Source organism: Mesoplodon mirus, assembly GCF_964341445.2.
Source record: "Mesoplodon mirus genome assembly, chromosome: 14".
NCBI classification, from domain to species: Eukaryota; Metazoa; Chordata; class Mammalia; order Artiodactyla; family Ziphiidae; genus Mesoplodon; species Mesoplodon mirus.
In genome coordinates this window covers 82,133,336-82,152,050 of record NC_138990.1, presented here as the reverse complement: position 1 = coordinate 82,152,050, position 18,715 = coordinate 82,133,336, and the positions used below count along the sequence as shown (strand labels likewise).

Here is an 18,715-nt window from a genome sequence, read left to right as displayed (position 1 = left end):
CCTGATCCTGATCCTGAGAGAGCCTGAGCATTGGGCACATGCTGCTCTCAGATCTGTTGGGACTTGCTGACAGAAGTCCTGTCCCTCATCCAGCCTGCTAAGGACTCAAGGCTGCTAGAAGATGTCCCCTACCCCACTTGACCTCACACCCCTGGAGTGGTGAGAAATCGTTTGGCCCGTGGACTCCCCACTCCATCTTCCCTATGGGGCTAGCGTGGACAAGGGACAGCACGAGAACTCATTTATTTAGAATCTGTTTAGGGATCTAGAGGGAAAATGACCTGCCTGTCCTCAACCTAGAACCAGAAAAGTGGTTCTTAATTAGAACAGCACAGAGGGAGCAGATGCATCTTGGCCTCACGATGCCACAGCCGTTAATTCAGTATGCATGGGTTTTGCATGTTTTGTATCAAACATCAGCCTTGAAGGGAGGAACAGGCTTTTGACTTTGTGTTCTTAAATCACAAAGAGAAAGTCAGGATAAACACAACCTCTACTCCCAGGGAAAACACAGCTACGGCTGTGACCACATATAGCGGCATTTATACAGTAGTGCTGGAGCAATTTTCTTGAAGGATTTTTTTTAACAACTGACCTTTGCTTATGGTGTCCTGATCCAGCTCCATCCTTAAGGATAACACCAGGTCACCCAGCGTTGTCCTTCACGCAATGTTCAGTTAAGCGTTGATTGGTGATAAAAATTATGAAATAATGACAAAATGAGTAAAAATTCCATCTTCTGTTTTCTCAAGATAACTCTACTGATGTAGAGATTCAGCTGCAGGTAACTAAGAACACAAAATATTTGTATTTTTCTTTTTTATAAAAATCTAGGTAGGCAGTCCAGGCTGCTATGATGGCTCCATAATGATGAGAGACCTGGGTTTCTCTTGTTTTTCCACCCTCCTCATGATCCACCTTTCTCCTCGACACCCAGTGTGTCTGCTCCCGCTCCAACCATCACATCCACATTTCAACCATCAGGAAAGTAACGCCCTGCCACTTTAAAGAACACCATTTCTGCTTTCATCCCACTGGCCACGGCTTGGTTACACCTACAGAGTAAGTCTGAGAAACATAGACTTTTTTTCTTTCTTTTTTTTTTTTTTGTGGTATGCGGGCCTCTCACTGTTGTGGCCTCTCCCGTTGTGGAGCACAGGCTCCGGACGTGAGGCTCAGCAGCCATGGCTCACGGGCCTAGCCACTCCGCGGCATGTGGGATCTTCCCGGACCGGGGCACGAACCCATGTCCCCTGCATCGGCAGGCGGACTCTCAACCACTGCGCCACCAGGGAAGCCCAAGAAACATCAACTTTATTCTCTGCAGTGATATACTCAGCTGACAGCTGGGAACTCTGAGGAGGACAGGGAAATGGGCATTAGGAGACATAAGTGGATTCTGCCACATAGTCAAGCATAAAGTCCCCCTGGCTAAGTTCTCCCATGAAGTGAAAACTATGGAGTGATCAATTCACGTTGCTTTAGGCCAGATCTGGGTCTTGGCACCTAATAGGCCCTTTGGTTTCTCCTTCAGCTGGTATAGACAAGATACAGTAGAATCACTTGTTTTCCTGACCTGTTGAATCATTTTATTATCCTTTACATACATTCAATGGAAGTACAGCCCAGTACAAAAATATGAAAGGAAAATGCCCCCTAAAAAAACCCCAAAGAGCAAAACTCGAATTTTCTACCCTAAATTTCTTTTCTTGGGAATTTATTTTTACTCAGTAACAATTTACTTCAAGGCTTAAGCACTCTTTCCATCCAGGGCTTGTCCAAAGACACAAGCACTGGAACACGAATGAATTAACTCATGCATTTCTATAAATTCACAAAAGAAACTTGAAGGGAAAACAATATGTTTATGATTCAGTGTGTGTTGGTATCTACCTAAAATCACATTTGTTGATGACTTAGGTGGACAAATTTTGTATTTATATAGGAAAAATAATTTGTTTCTGTCTAAGGAATGTCCATCACGCAAAATGATTTCATCCTTTCTCTGCAGGAGAACAGCCAAAAGTTTCCTGGCAAATATTGTACTTCAGGCTTTCGGTTTGCCAAGGCACCATCAGATCTGCCTCTGCTCAACTTTTAGTGAATTGTCTTCCCTGGGGAAGGAGGCACTCTCGCCCAAGGCTGTGCATTCCCAACCCCAGGCCTTTGCTGTAACTAACTACACTGTGGCACGCTTCCGCCTTGTGGAAGAAGGTGGGCATTGCAGACCTTTCATCACAGAAGAAAATGGATTTTGCTTTCACATGCACCTGAAAAATCTTCACTGTTCAATTCACAGTAGGCACACAAGTCACATTGGACCTTGAGAAAGACATTATCTTACAGAAATTTATCCCCCAAATGTGAGTGTGTTTATTACAAAAAACCAAAACACTTTGTATATAACACTGCATAACATGGCTGTTTGTTTTACACAATGGTTAAATACTCAAAAGTTGTCTAATTAGCTTTATTATAGTGTCAACCTTACTTTTAGTGCATCATGAGAGCTGACTTCCAAGAGGAGACATCTGGCTTTTTATAAAGTGAGGAATCATCTTATTAAGTAAATAAATAGTATATGCCTCCACCACCCACCACCAGTTCATTCTGTAAGTTCTGTTTGTAACGTGAAGTATTTCTTAAAGTAAGGAGTTCTTTATGCCATTACTTAACTTCCTGCCATCATTCTAGAATTTTCCCCCACCTTGTTTGGGATTTGCTTGGGATATAGTCATTGTTTTTACAAGCTATTTCTTTCTCTTTTTTGTTTGCTTTTTTTTTTTTTGCTGTACGCGGGCCTCTCACTGTTGTGGCCTCTCCTGTTGCGGAGCACAGGCTCCGGACGCGCAGGCTCAGCGGCCATGGCTCACGGGCCCAGCCATTCCGTGGCATGTGGGATCCTCCCGGACCGGGGCATGAACCGTGTCCCCTGCATCAGCAGGGGAACTCTCAACCACTGCGCCACCAGGGAAGCCCATCTTTTTCTTTTTTTTTGCCACATCTTGTGGCTTACGGGATCTTAGTTCCCCAACCAGGGATTGAACCTGGGCCCATGGCAGTGAAAGTGCCAAGTCCTAACCACTGGACTGCCAGGGAATTTCCCTACAAGCTATTTCTGAATGAATAAGTCGATGAGCGGGAGGCCTCCACCTGCCCACTTTCGGCGCCGTGGACCACACAAGCTAAAACAAGCAACATCAAATCCACAGTGCGGTCAAGAGGGACTCACGGTTTTCCCTCACTAGGAGGCTGAAGACACTCCCACTTCCTGCTCCTCATTTTAAATCTTCTTCAACTTTTCTTCCTTGGCCTGTTGACTGAAAGAAAGCCCACCACCTAAAATTTGAGAATGATGTTTTATTTGGGGGACTTTCTGAGGACTCAAGCCCAGGAGGCAGCCTCTCACGCGCTCTGAGGGACTCTGCCCCGAGAGGTAAGGGAGTAGCCAGGATACACAGGAGTTCTGCAACAAAGACGGGTTGTTGGAGCATCAAAAGGCTGCTGTTAATTCAAGAAAACCAGACATCTCAAATGAAGTTAGTACTTTTTTTTGTACGGGAAGGTGCAAGAGTCTGGGCTTATTGAACTCATTCCTTTGACACGCACCTTAAGTATCTAGGGCCAGTATTGTGCCCTTCTCCATCCTGAATCCCCTCAGAGTGCACAGTCTGGGCAGCTGCAGTGGCTGAGGGTTTGATGGCTGCAACATCCGTTGTTTACTGATAGGGCAGGCGACACTCCTCATCCACAGGCCCTAAGAATGCTCACACTGGGCCTTTTGTAGTAAATCAGAATGTTGGCTCTGGAAGAAGTGTCAGACACCGCTGAGCCCAATCCCATCATTTAGAGACAGACTGGGTGCTGCATGTCCTGACCCCTGGCCCAGGGCTCTTCTCCCTGCACTGTCCGAGGAGGCCGCTCCACACTCCAGTCCCCTAGAAGCAGGGCACCTCTCAGGCCACAAACCAGAATCTGAGATCCGGTGTGCAAACCACACCACGGTCAGAGGCGATAAGGGTAGCGAATAAACGACCTGGAGGAACAGAAGCAGAGACTTGGCGCTCAGCAGCCTGCAGATAAGCAAGTGTTTGACCTGGGCTGAGCACATCCCTTATCTGGTGACAGATAACATTCACACTCGAGGAAGCCTGTGCCTGCAGTAAGAATGGAGCTGGCCTGGTCCTCACAGCCACAGAACAATGGCTCTGAACAATGGACTCGGGAACAATAGATGAGGGGAAATGTTAACACCCGCCCAGGGGGTGCTGAGCTCCTGGAGGTGGGTGGTCACAGGCTAAGAGGACATACCCAGAAGTCTCAGGAGGGGAGTGCTTGCGGCCACAGTCCCTACTTATCTGCAAAGGGCCATCAGGCTTGCTCTGTATTTCCCAGATCTGCTCAGTAAAGCTTAGGAGAAGCGTCAGAAGCCTCATTCTCTTTCTCACTGTTCAGGCTACTGAAACTGAAGAAGCCCGTAAAGGGTGAACCCAGAGGGAAAACCATTAGCTTGCTTCTAGAGAGACTTGACCGAGATAACATATATAAAGATAATATTGATAATAATAGCAGCTGATATTTACTGTGCACTATACTGTCTCCCCTCCTGCATTACATTCTTCAGTCCTCACCACAGAACTTTGAGGTCAGCACTATCGTTGTGGACACTGGCAATTGAGGGACAGTCTTCAAGAGGCTAGGAGGTTTGCCCAAAGCCCCACGGCCAGGAAGCAGGAACTGGAAACATGGTTTGTCCATCTCTAGAACCCAAACTCTGAACCTCACCTGGTGGAAGCTGGTGGTGCATTTTTTTTCCCATCAATTTTGCCACTTTAACTTAAGGATATAAGTCCTATTAAAAAGTGTTATCAGGGCTTCCCTGGTGGCGCAGTGGTTGAGAGTCCGCCTGCTGATGCAGGGGGCACGGGTTCGTGCCCTGGTCTGGGAAGATCCCACATGCCGCGGAGCGGCTGGGCCCGTGAGCCATGGCCGCTGAGCTGCGTGTCTGGAGCCTGTGCTCCGCAATGGGAGAGGCCACAACAGTGAGAGGCCCACATACCGCAAAAAAAAAAAAAAAAAAAAAAAAGAAATTGCATAGAGATTATAGGTTGAACTTAGTAAATTAGTTTCAAGCAGGTTATCCTGAATTATCTTTCTCAATATAAGATCCTTGTTTCTCCATGCAATTAAATGTGAATTATAATTTAAAATGTGAATAAAACACTTATTCATCCAAATAAAATTTGTGGTCCATTTAAACAAACAGAGCCCATCAGTGGAAATGATGAAAGGGCAGCTAACCAGTACAATGTGGATGAAATTTAGAAACATAATGTTGAGTAAAAAAAAGGCAAGTCACGGAAGATTGTATATAATATAACCCCATTTTTGAAGCTCAAAACCAAACTAAACTTAATTTTAAGGATATATACCTATTAGATAAAAGCTGTTTTACAACGCAAAGAGAGTGATAAACACAAAATCCCAGAATGGTGGTTTCTGCTGGGGGTAGGCAGGAGATGGGACATATGGAAACACGTGGCTCACTTCAAAGATATTGGTAGTGACACATCTTTTAAGTTGCATGGTGGGTTTATGAGTATTTATGTTACTACTACACTTTGTAACATATGTGCCATATATATATATATATATATATATATATATATATGTTGCAAGTATCAATTATTATAGGATAAAATAAAAAATAGAGTAGGGCTGGCTTCAAGGTCAGATTGCCTGTGTTTCGGTCCTGCCACTGCTACTTAACTGGTTGTATGACCTTGGGTAAATCACTTAGCTCTTCAAGCCTCAGTATTCTCACCCTTAAAATGGGGGCAATAAGTTCCTATCTCTTAGAGGCTTATATAATACTTTTAGAGCACTTAGTAAATGCTCAGAAAATGTAAGGAGCAATTATTATTATTACTTTTATTTCTGGATATTCCCTCCCTCTGGTCACTGTGTGCAATCAAGTTCATCGATGGTCATGTGTCAGGGTGTAATCCATTCATTTTCACCTCTAGGTCCCCAGTGCATCTCAGCTTTAATGCCAGTAGACAGACCCTCTCCTCTCCACGCCCCCCTCACAAATATCAGCATGAGCGATAGTCAGGGCTTGTCTGACAAAGCATTTAAAAGCACATATATGGATGCCAAGAAGGGAATTCTAAGTATGAAGGGCCAGAATCTTTGTGTTAATGCCCAGCAGATGTGGCTTGTGCGTCAGAATGTTTTTGGATGGTTCATTCTGAATGCGTAATGTCTAAGTGAAGCATCCTGAGGGCTCCAGCCAAGTCATTCAGGTCTGATGAAATTAAATCAAGAGACATCCCTGTAGGAGGATTTGGTTGCTGATGGAGTCTGAATGGGTTGTGGAAAATGCCTAAGAAATTGGGATTCCCAAGCAATAATGCATGTGCCGATGACTGGGGCATTCTGAAAAACCTTGCTAGAATCTCGGCAGTAAAAGTCTCCAGCTAAAACTGTTTGTGCCCTTGGGACTGGAGGAAAGTAAGTACAAAGCCACCCTCTGCCCCCACTTTCTTTTTTTAGCTCCGGTACAGCATCTGGCTCAGGAACTGGGCATTTTGCGGCACATTTTAGAGCGCTTCCCTTTGTGTTCTTTGGAATTGCAGTTGGCTTCCTCTGCTGGAGACAGACAGAAATAGAAGCTCATATCTAGTCGCCTTCACTCTCCTTCAAACCCTTAACTTCAGGAAGTACGATCCACGGCCTGATGTCTGATGCCTGATGTGGTCCTCTGTCCATGGCTTCCAGCTCCCAACTCTTCCTCAGATTTTTTTTTTTTTTTTTTTTTTTGTGGTATGTGGGCCTCTCACTGTTGTGGCCTCTCCCGTTGTGGAGCACAGGCTCCGGATGCGCAGGCTCAGCGGCCATGACTCATGGGCCCAGCCGCTCCACAGCATGTGGAATCTTCCTGGACCGGGGCACGAACCCGTGTCCCCTGCATCGGCAGGCGGACTCTCAACCACTGCGCCACCAGGGAAGCCCTCTTCCTCAGATTTTTATCTTCTCTGGCTGTTGTCATGTAATGAATGATTGATTTGTGCCCCCCTAAAAAAGATATGTTGAAGTCTGTATTAGTCAGGGTTCTCCAGAGGAAGAGAACTAATAGGATCTATAGAGATAGAGATTTAGTATGAGGGGTTGGGTCACATGATTATGGAGACTGAAAAATCCCACCATCTACCCTCTGCAAGCTGGAAGCCCAGAAGAGCTGGTGGGGTAGTTCCAGTCCCAGCCCAAAGGCCTGAGAACGGGGGGAGACAATGGTGAAAGTCCCAGTCTGAGTCCAAAGGCCCAAGAGCACTGAAGTCCAAAGGCAGGAGAAGATGGACATCCCAGCTCAAGCGGAAAAAGCAAGTTCACCTTCGCTCCACCATTTGGTTCTATTCAGGCTGTCAACAGATTGGATGATGCCCACCTGCACTGGTGAGGATGACCTTTTTTACTCAGCCTACCAAATTCTTCCAGAAACAGTCTCACAGACACATCCAGAAATAATGTTTTACCATCTATTTGGACATCCTGTCACCCAGTCAAGTTGACACATAGAATTAACCATCACTCCCCTTGATGGCATCCTTACAACCCTACAAGTTAGGTGCAATCATTAACCCTACTTGGTAGATGAGGAAACAAAGGTTAAGGGTTTAAGTAGCTTGCTGTTGGTCACCCAGCTATAAAGTGGTACAGTAAGTCCCCTACATACAAACGAGCTCTGTTCCGAGAGTGAGTTCATAAGTCCAATTTGTTCGTATGTCCAACAATGTTAGCCTAGGTACCCAACAAACACAATCGGCTATATAGTACTGTACTGTAATAGGTTTAGAATACTTTTTGCACAAATACTACATAAAAAACAAACACAAAAAGTAAAGCCAACATTTTTAATCTTACAGTACAGTACCTTAAAAAGTACAGTAGTGTGGTACAGCAGCTGGCACTTCTTAGCAGTACCAGCTACATCACTGCTGTTTTTATGCTTGTTTCCCGACATCCTGGGCTTGAAATAAAGACACTGTACTACTGTACTCTATATAGTCCTGTACAGGAAACTACACAAAAACACAACCACTTGTAGAGGATGCACACAAGTGACAATGTATGCCAGATACGTGAACTAACTTACGTGATTGGACATGACAATACACGTTAGCATCTTTGAAAGTTTGCAACTTGAAGGTTCTTATGTAGTGGACTAACTGTAGTGAGACAGGAGGGAAGGGGGCAGGGCACAACCTTGAAAAGAATGACATAGCCATTGACTACATGACAAAATCTAGTTAGAACTGATTAGGCCCACGATGCAGAAGATTCGACTTCCAATAGACCTTTGGCTTCATTATATGCTCATTGTAATACATTAGTTAATGCCCCATCAACAGGTGCCATGAAAGTTCCAAGGCAGACCATAAAAGGCCTAAAAGTGGGTGGTGGCCCAATTCCTGGAAATTTCTGCCCCTTCTCCAAAATAGTTGGAATAATCCTCCCACTTATTAGCGTATGAAATTACCCAGCCCATAAAAAAACTAACCAACCCCTATTTCAGGGCCGCTCTCTCCTTTTGAGATGGTCCACACTCTGTTTATGGATTGTTTATCTCTCAGTAAATATACTTCTTACCTATCACTTTGCCTCTTGCTGAATTCTTTCTGCGCTGAGACATAAAGAACCTGAACTTCTTAAGTCCTAAGACCAGGTGTGTGATTTCAATTAAAACAGGGGTCCCCAACCCCAGGACCGAGGACAGGTGCTGGTCCAAGGCCTGTTAGGGATCCCACCGCCCAGCGGGAGGTGAGCGGCAGACGAGCAAGCGAAGCTTCATCTGCCTGCCCCCATCGCTCCCCACCACTTGCATTACCTCTCGCATGATTCCCAACCCACCCACCCCCCCATCTATGGAAAAATTGTCTTCCACGAAACCAGTCCCTGGTGCCAAAAAGTATGGGGGCTGAATTAAAAGACAGTGGGTTTGAGTCCCAGCCTGTGGGTTCAAGTCCCATTCTGAGTTCCGGCTGCGTTCGAATGCCATCTGAGTTGTGTGGTTTCAGTAGAGCCAAGATTCAAGCCAGCATATCTGACTTCAGAGCTAGTGCTCTTGGCCCATTCTGCTGTGAGGTCCATCAAAGCTGATGGACTGCGGTCGGCCCTCAGAATCTGTCTTAGCTGACAGCTATGCAGTAGCCTGTGCAGCCCGTCCAGAGTGGTCCTTTTCTCAGACCTGGGTATATGTAAGAATCACCTGGGGGAGAAGGACAGCTGCTGATGCAAATTTTTACCCTCCCAGAAACTCGCTTGCAGTAGGTCTGGAGTCAGCACAGGAGTCTTCATTTTGAACCAAGGGGTTCAACAGGATATCTGCAAAGTTGGGAATTATAGGATAAACTTACTGTTAATTTACTAAAAGGATTGTTACCAATTCCAACATGAGAAGGGGGTTTCCTCCACACCACCAAGCAATGCTCTGGACACCAGCTGGGTGTCCTGACAATTCAACACAATTCTAAAAAAAAAAAAAAATGTAATATAATAGTCCCCCCTTATCTAGCGGATGCTTGAGATCGTGGATAGCACCAAACCCTATATATATTATACCATGTTTTTTCCCATACATGCCTACCTATGATAAAGTTTAATTTATAAATTAGGCACAGTTAGAGATTAAAACAGTAACGAATAATAAAATAGGACCATTATAACAATATACTGTAATAAAAGTTATGTGAATGCGGCCTCTCAAAATATCTTATTGTACTGGACGCACTGCACTTCATGATGATGTGAGATGACAAAATGCTTACTTGATGAGATAAAGTGAGGTGCATGATGTAGGCATTGTGACGGAGAGTTAGGCTACTATTGACCTTCTAAAAATACATCACAAGGAGGATCCGTCGACTTTGGGTGATCCTGGATCATTAAGACATGATGATGTTGATGGTTACATATCAGGAGCAGATGATGTTGGTGGTTGGGGACCCCTGGGCAGGACGGGGAGGGATGGTGTGAGATTTCATCATGCTACTCAGAATGGCATGCAATTTAAAATTTAGGAATTGTTTATTGCTAGGATTTTCCATTTAACATTTCCAGACCTCAGGTGACCGAGGTAACTGAAACCTCAAAAAGAAAAACCATGGATAAGGCGGGAAACTACTGTGAATACATTCCAGAAATTCCAAAGGGTGTTCACAAGTCTGAGAAACACATTAAAAATGGAGTTCTTTCTGCAATTCTGTTCAAAATTGGACCCCGGATTTTAAAAAATTGGGCCCATTGCTTTAAATTCAGAGATATTTCACCTGAAAACATACTGAGCTGATTCTTAAAAAAGTAACTAATAGGACTGTTTAAAGTTTATCCTGTTATTTCCAATTTTCGAACACCTTGCATTTTGTGTGGTCTCAGACCACAGTCTTTGAAGAATATGTTTATTTCCATGACCTTATGGACCAGTCTACAGGCAGAGCCTCTGCAGTGAGGTTGCTTCTCATACCTGGGGCCACACCCAGGGCCATCGTAAATCCCAGGGGAGATACTCCGGAACCAGATGAAATGTTGTTCACTGTGCTGCAAAAGAGAATCCAGAGGCTTTCCTTTGCACTTTTTTGTAGGAGGAGAGTTCATTACTGTCCTATCCCCCATCCAGATTTCTTTTCTCCTGGGCTGGTGACTAGGAAGTTTCTTTGTCCAGACAATTGGCGGTTCTACACTGCCCTCCTTGTCTCACCCCACTTGCTTTATCTATTTCTTCCTTCTTTCTGTGGACAAACCTAGCCGTTATCATACAGATGGAGTGTCCTGTTCTGATACAAATCCCCAGACTGGATGCCTGGTTGATGGCAAAGGAGCTCCACTGGAGAAGAGTAAGGGAAAGCAAGAGGGAGAAGTGAATGCAGCATATATCTGGGCAACGTTGAAAACATTTTAAGTGTGTCCCATTTGGCTTTCCTAAGAGAGGGTGAGATTTTCTGTATGTGGCTCTGTCTTTTTAAACCCATGCACAGAATCGGTTAATCTACAAATTGGCAGACTTCCCACCCCACTCCCCGCCTCACTCCCAAATGTGGAGTGGAGCTTAAGGGAAGTGAAATACCTTGTCAAAAGTGACCCATCTAGGAAGTGGCTGAGTGGGATTCCAGTCTAGCCCACCTAATCCCACCGACTTCTTTTTTTCCAGCCCATCACACTCCTTCCAAAGAAATAGTGTCATGACAGTTGGAAAGCCATAGGTTTTAAACCAATTCACTATTTAATGTAAATGAGGGTAGCTGTAATTTTTCTTGTTTTAATTCACGCTTATTGATAATCTATTGCACACCTACTCCATGGCAGGCTGTGCGGGGCATCCACGTGAACAATATTATTTGACCTTAAAATCCTCTGTAAGGCAGACACGTTTAATTGTTTGGAAACATTTGTTCTAAATTATTTTGTTTCTAATCTCACTTAAAATTAATCATTTGCACTTTATTTTGTGTAGATAATATAGGCACAAAATTTAAGTGTATGAAAAAGTATACAGCAAGAGTAAGAGTCAATCTCTCCCCTCTTCTATTCCTGAGGAAACTATATAGTTGCCCTCCTCACAGACATCCACCTGTTCACTGTTATCAGTTGATTTTGCAACTTTCCAGAACTGTTCCATGCACTTGCAACATGTGTGTGTATTTTCTTTTCCCCTTATACGTGATAGTATACACTGTACTGCATCTAGTTTTTTTCACTTTATAAAATTTCTTGGGGATCTTTCCACTTCAATCTAGAACTGCCTCATTTTATTTTTTAGTTGATTTATGGCTTTATTGTCATGCATGTTCAATTTTTAGTACAATTTTTAAAGGTTGCACTCCATTTACAGTTATTACAAAATATTGGCTATCGTCTCTGTGTTGTCCAATACATCCTTATAGCTTATCTTATACCCAATAGTTTGTACCTCTTACTGCCCCACTCCTATATTACCCCTCCCCACCTCCCCACTGGTAACCACTAGTTTGTAGAACTGCCTCTTATTATTTTTTTTAATAGCTACCTTTGAGTAGACAAAATTAATTTCCAATATTTTGCTATATTAAAAAATATTGCGATTCCCTGGTGGCGCAGTGGTTGAGAGTCCGCCTGCCGATGCAGGGGACATGGGTTCGTACCCTGGTCCGAGAAGATCCCACATGCCGCGGAGCGGCTGGGCCCGTGAGCCATGGCTGCTGAGCCTGCGCGTCCGGGGCCTGTGCTCCACAACAGGAAAGGCCACAACAGTGAGAGGCCCGTGTACTGCAAAAAAAAAAAAAAAAAAAAAAAAAAAAAAATATATATATATATATATATTGCAATGAATACCCCTGTGTGTATGTATATATTTACTTAATATTTGTGTGGATATACAATTAAATTTTACACATAAATGGGTAAAGCTCACTGCTTTTAAACTAAATTAAAAAATGATTTAAGGGTTTCCCTGGTGGCGCAGTGGTTGAGAGTCCGCCTGCCGATGCAGGGGACACGGGTTCGTGCCCCGGTCCGGGAAGATCCCACATGCCGCGGAGAGGCTGGGCCCGTGAGCCATGGCCTCTGGGCCTGCGCGCCTGGGGCCTGTGCTCTGCAATGGGAGAGGCCACAACAGTGAGAGGCCCACATACCGCAAAAAAAAAAAAAAAAAAAAAAAAAGATTTAAAAATTAATTTAATTATCTTTAAAAGCCATGAACCAAACTGTACTCTTTTCACGGGCCAGTCTCCTTTCCCAGTTGCAGACAGCCTATGCCATCTGAAAATGGGCCGACTTTTGCACACAGGCCCAAACACACACACGAATGGATAGCTCACTACCTCAAATCTTGCTGTTTTGATAGACAGCAGGTCACACTGGTTAAGTCAGCTGGAGGAGATTTTGGAAATAGACATCACAGAGCTTAAGAATTTTAGAGCTTGAGGGGTTTTTAGAGATTAAGTAGTTCTAGATGAGGCCCCAGAAGACAAACTTATTTGTCCTTGTTCACAGAACTCATTCCTGATATACTGACATATGGACAGATTTTAAGTTAAGGCCATGGTTGGAACTGCAATACCCGATACGTGACAGCAAGCACTTGAAAAGTGGCTAGCCTGGGGAACTATACTTAATGTTTTGTAATAACCTATAAGGGAAAAAAATCTGAAGAAGAAGAAAAGATATATATGTATGTATAACTGAATCACTTTGTTGTACACCTGAAACTAACACAACATTGTAAATCAACTACACTCTGATTAAACAAAAAATGTGGCTACTCTGAATTGAGCTGTATTCTTAATGTAAATCACACACTGGATTGTGAAGGTCTAATATGATAAAAACAATGTAACATGTCTCATTAATAATTTTTTATAGTGATTGCATGTTGAAGTGATAATATTTTGGATATATTGGGTTAATTAAAATCCACTATTAAAATTAAATTCACCTGTTTCATTTTATTTTTTTTAAATGTGACTACCAGAAAATGTTAAATCACATAAGTGGCTTGCATTACATTTCTATCGGACAGCTCCGTGTTGAAATATTCAGGAAGAGGAAAGCACTCATTGGTAAACTCACAGGAAAGACTTAGGTACAGAAAGTGGAGGCAGAAGTCATGCCAAACAACAGCAAGCAGGCTCCCGGTAAAGCGCAGGGGATAACTGGATTTCCTCTGTTGGATATTTAGTTCCTGTTAAGGATGAAAAAGTTGACATTGAGACTATGGCTCATCTTCAACCATCAGTCAGGTAGGTGCTTTCACACCCAGGGCACTTACTGTTCTGCTCCACCGGCAGCTAGGCTCAGCTAGGCCTCTCATCTCCCACATCCGGGCATCACATGCCTCCTGCAGAGACTCACACTCCTCAGTCACAATCTTGGGCAATTTAAAACTACTTCACCGTGAGTAAGTCAGAAAGAGAAAAACAAATATCGTATATTAATGCATGTATGTGGAACCTAGAAAAATGGTACAGATGAACCGGTTTGCAGGGCAGAAATTGAGACACAGATGTAGAGAACAAACAGTATGGACACCAAGGGGGCAAAGTGGGTGGGGAGATGGTGGTGTGATGAATTGGGAGATTGGGATTGACATGTGTACACTAATATGTATAAAATGGATAACTAATGAGAACCTGCTGTGTAAAAAATAAATAAAATAAAATTCAAAAACAAACAAACAAACCAGCAAGAAAACTACTTCACTGTGGTCCCAGAAAGCTTTTGATTTTACAAAAGCCTGGCGCATTGACCTTATGGGCCTGTGCTTTAGAAAGCAAGCACGCATGAGTATCTTTTAGAGTAAGGACATCTAAGGCTTCCAAATGTTAATGCTTAGTTGTTGGTTTACGGTGAGCCTAGAGCTGAAAGCAACAGAGATGGTGTCTTGGATAGAATTCCCTGGAAGCAGAGCTTGACACAGGGATTTGGGTGCATATGACTCATTGAGGGAGCGCTCTTCAGAAAATAAATAAAGCATCTCGTGGGAGTGAAACCAACACCTGCCTCAGAGCAGCAGCTGCTCCGCGGCCGCCAAGGGTTTCTCTGGCCAGTGTTGCTGCCGTCCTTCTACGACACGGGGAATATCTTTGCAAACCTCTTCAAGGGCCTTTTTGGCAAAAAAGAAACGTGCATTCTCATGGTGGGTCTAGATGCTGCGGGAAAGACCACCGTCCTGTACAGACTGAAGCTGGGTGAAATCGTGACCACCGTTTCCACTACAGGCTTCAACGTGGAGACCGTGGAATGCAAGAGCATCAGCTTCACTGTGTGGGACGTCGGCGGCCAGGACAAGATCTGGCCTCTGTGACACCACTACTTCCAGAACACACAAGGTCTCACCTTTGTGGTTGACGGCAATGACAGAGAGCATGTGAACGAGGCCCGTACGGAGCTAACGAGGATGCTGGCAGAAGACAAGCTCTGGGATGCCATTCTCCTCATGTTTGCTAACCAACAGGACCTCCCCAATGCCATGAATGCAGCCGAGATCACCGACAAGCTGGGTCTACGCTCTCTGCACCACAGGAACTGGTACATTCAGGCCACCTGTGCCACCAGCGGGGACGGGCTCTATGAGGGACCGGACTAGCTGTCCAATCAGCTCTGGAACCAGAAGTGAGTTGTACTGCTCTCTCCTCCCCTCTCACTCCCTCCTTCTACCCTCACATTATTCTCATGTGGCAAACGTGCCCCTGGGGTGTGAGTGCCAGAAGCTGTCTCCATGGTCAGTCACAGTGTGCTTCACCATGCTGTAAATGTGCAGACGCAGCCTGCAACTGGGTTTTTATCTAATGTAAATAGTTTTTGTTTCCTATGAGGCAGTTTCTGGTACTCCTATGCAATATTACTCAGCTTTTTTTATTGCAAAAAGAAAATCAACCCACTGTTTAGTACTGAGAAGGGATTTTAGGCACACGGGTCATCCGGGAATTGCTGTGTCAGACGAGCCCGATGCTCCTCCTCTGGGGTTTAGGTCTGTGTAGAGATCCATTCTGGTGGTTGGTTTTTAACCCAAACTCAGTGCATTTTTAAAAACAGTTACAAATACAAGATAAGGAGAAGACTTGAACACACAGAAGGGAGAAATGTGCGTAGTGTAGGTTCTGCAGTAATGGCCTGAGTCCAGTCCACCAGTGGTCTGCTTCCCGTTGGGAAGGTGAAACGGGGCAGAACCAGCCATGATCCACTCTGCATGGTCACAGTGGGGTCCCTGTGATTTGCCCTGTCTCGGGTCATCCCACACACCGCAGCATTTGCGCTTGTATCTGTGCTTACATGGCCGCCCGGGAGATGGGCTGGAGGCTGCAGCCACCGCTCTCAGACCCCTTGGAGGAACCCGAGCCTTTTCTTGGGTCAGCATGGGCACTTTGGTTGGAACATTCTGGTTGGAATGGGAGCCCTGCAGTCCCCTTGCTTGCCTGCTCCGGGCTCTCTGGGGTCTCACCAGCAGGAGCACGGGTGGTCATCCTTAAGCCCCAGCCCTTGGGAACCCCTGTCTACCTGTGCTTTCACTCCCTTAGCCTGCAAGCGTCAGATTTGCCATCAAAAACGATAACCTCTACTTTTTTCTTTTGTATTTGGATAAACACCGAAGAAGCTGGAGCTGTTAAACTTTATCTTGGGGAAAACCTCCCAGCTGGTTTATTTGGTGTCGTGGAACCTCTTACGGCTTTCAATACACAATTAGTAATCAACTGTTTTGTATACTTGTTTTCAGTTTTCATTTCGACAAACAAGCACTATAATTACAGCTATTGGAATAAAATCTCTTAACTATTAAAAAACAAAGAAGATAAATAAAAAAATACAGGGGAGGCAGGGAAGTCAGATATGGAAGCAGGACAGGCCTTTGTGTGATCCATAGGGGTAGACTCTGGAGCAGTGCTGTCCAGTAGAAGTTACTGCACTGAGGAGAATGTTCTATGTAATTGGCACAATCCAGTACAGTTACCACTATCTACATAGGACCATCGAGCATTTGAAATATGGCTGGTGTAACTGACATACAATTTTTAATTAAATTAAATTAAAATGTAAATAGTTACATAAGAGTCATGGCTACTGTTGGACAACGCAGTCCTGGAGTATAAACCCCAAGTCAGAATTGAGAAGAAGGGATGAGCATCTTATGCTCTCATTGGCTATGGGCTGCCCTGGCTTTGGTGGGAGGGTGGGTAGAGCATAATTTCCCAGGCAAAACTGTTAGCGGTGCTTTTCACTCTACGTTTCTCTCCTTAATCAACAGATGCCTTTCTACGTCTGTGAGTCTATTTATGTTTTGTAAATAAGTTATAGAAGACAAACTTATGGTTACCAAGGGGGAAGGGGAAAAGGGATATATTAGGAGTTTGGGATTAAAATATACACACTGCTATATATAAAATAGGTAACTAACAAGGAGCTACTGTATAGCACAGGGAACTATACTCAACATCTTGTAATAATCTATAATGGAATAGAATGTAAAAAAGGAATATATTTATATATGTGTATAACCGAATCACTTTGCTGTACATCTGAAACTAGCACAACATTGTAAATCAACCCGATTTCTATAAAAATTAAAAAAAAAAAACCCTGTTAGCAGTGGACATTCAGACAGTTGAGGGGTGTGGGGTGTGCGTTCTGGCCAAGTAAAGCGGATGAGGCACTAGCGCGCCCCCTGCAGGTCACAGGATGATCAACAGGGTCATCCTGACGCCCTATTTTCATCCTACCTCACAGATTCTCTAAGAACTGAATTACAGTCCCAGAATAACCTGAAGCCAACAACTGGCCACTGACTTCATGGAGCAGAACAAACTTCCCAGTCCCCAGAGATGTTGGTTTCTCTCCCACCTCATTCTCAAATCATCCCTGGCAGTTCTGCTGGTTTGCTGGTTCCAAGAGGAGGGTCATGAAGTATTTTGCACAAGTAGGACACGGAGGAAACTTTTCTGTGAGCTTCTGATTATTGGCTGTTTCAGCCACAGAGAGGAAATCTAATTTTACCCCGTCTGCTACCGCCTTTGAGATGGCTAGCCCAACAGCTCTAAAAAAGAAAAAACAAATTTGCCCTTTCTACCCTGGAGCGTCATAGATATGAAGTTATAAATAAGGAAACCCACGTTCATGTTTTATTTATACCTATTACACAGGATTTATGGTGTTGAAAAACACATTCAGCTTAATTTATGCAGGAATTAACTTTGGTAGAGATTAATTTTTGATCTACGGCCCCTCCCTAAAATATATTATCTCTATTCATGATCTTGGCTTGCAGACAGAGATGATAGTGAGTGAAAGAAAACAACAACAAAATGAAAAAACTTCCAAAGGGAGATACTTTAAGTCCTGATAATGAAGATAACAGGATGTTTTTAAAATTAGAATCCCTTGGAGTTCACTGGCAGAGCCAGAATTTAGAATTAACCTAACAGTCTTTTCTACTGAGTCTGGACATTCAGTAGAGAGTTTTACATGAAAATACATAAAACAGAAGAAAATAAAAAACAGGACCTTGGCATATATTTTTTATTTTTTTTTTATTTTATTATTATTATTATTTTTTCTATTCTTTTTGCGGTATGCGGGCCTCTCACTGTTGTGGCCTCTCCCGTTGCGGAGCACAGGCTCCGGATGCGCAGGCCCAGCGGCCGTGGCTCACGGGCCCAGCCGCTCCGCGGCATATGGGATCCTCCCAGACCGGGGCACGAACCCGTATCCCCTGCATCAGCAGGCGGACTCTCAACCACTGCGCCACCAGGGAGGCCCCCTTGGCATATATTAATGCTTAATAAAAAGGAATTAAGAACTCTGAAATACTTAACCAGTATTACTCCTATGTTATCTATGTCACGTCTTTACAGACTACCAAACAGGTGTGTATGTGTGTGTGTGTGTGTGTGTGTGTGTGTGTGTGTGTATGGGAGAGGAAGAGGATGGGAAGGAGAGGGAAAAAAATCAAAGGGAAAATCAAAAAATCAAAGAGAAGCACAGAATATAGCTTTGAGCCTCTGGACAGTCAAGAGGAAAAGGGAATGCTGAATGTCATGCCTACAAGAAAGTATATTAGTTTGCCAAGAAGCACTAATTTTGGTTTTGTTTCAGAAAGTTGTCTTTATTTTAACAAACAAACAAATAACACAGTAGATGTCGTCTTTTTTTTCTTTTCTCTTCTAGACCCCAGCCATCTTTACAGCCTTAC

At 44.0% G+C, this 18,715-nt stretch overlaps 1 protein-coding gene across 1 annotated transcript; it reads left to right on the top strand.

Annotated features, from left to right (window-relative positions):
- The first annotated feature begins 14,610 nt into the window (after positions 1–14,610).
- On the top strand, positions 14,611–15,448 carry LOC309815767 (ADP-ribosylation factor 3-like). Its single transcript, XM_082642765.1, has 2 exons — positions 14,611–14,740; positions 14,852–15,448. The coding sequence occupies exons 1-2, from the start codon at positions 14,666–14,668 to the stop codon at positions 15,116–15,118; spliced, it is 342 nt and encodes a 113-aa protein (XP_082498891.1). The 5' UTR covers positions 14,611–14,665; the 3' UTR covers positions 15,119–15,448.
- Positions 15,449–18,715: the final 3,267 nt, after the last annotated feature.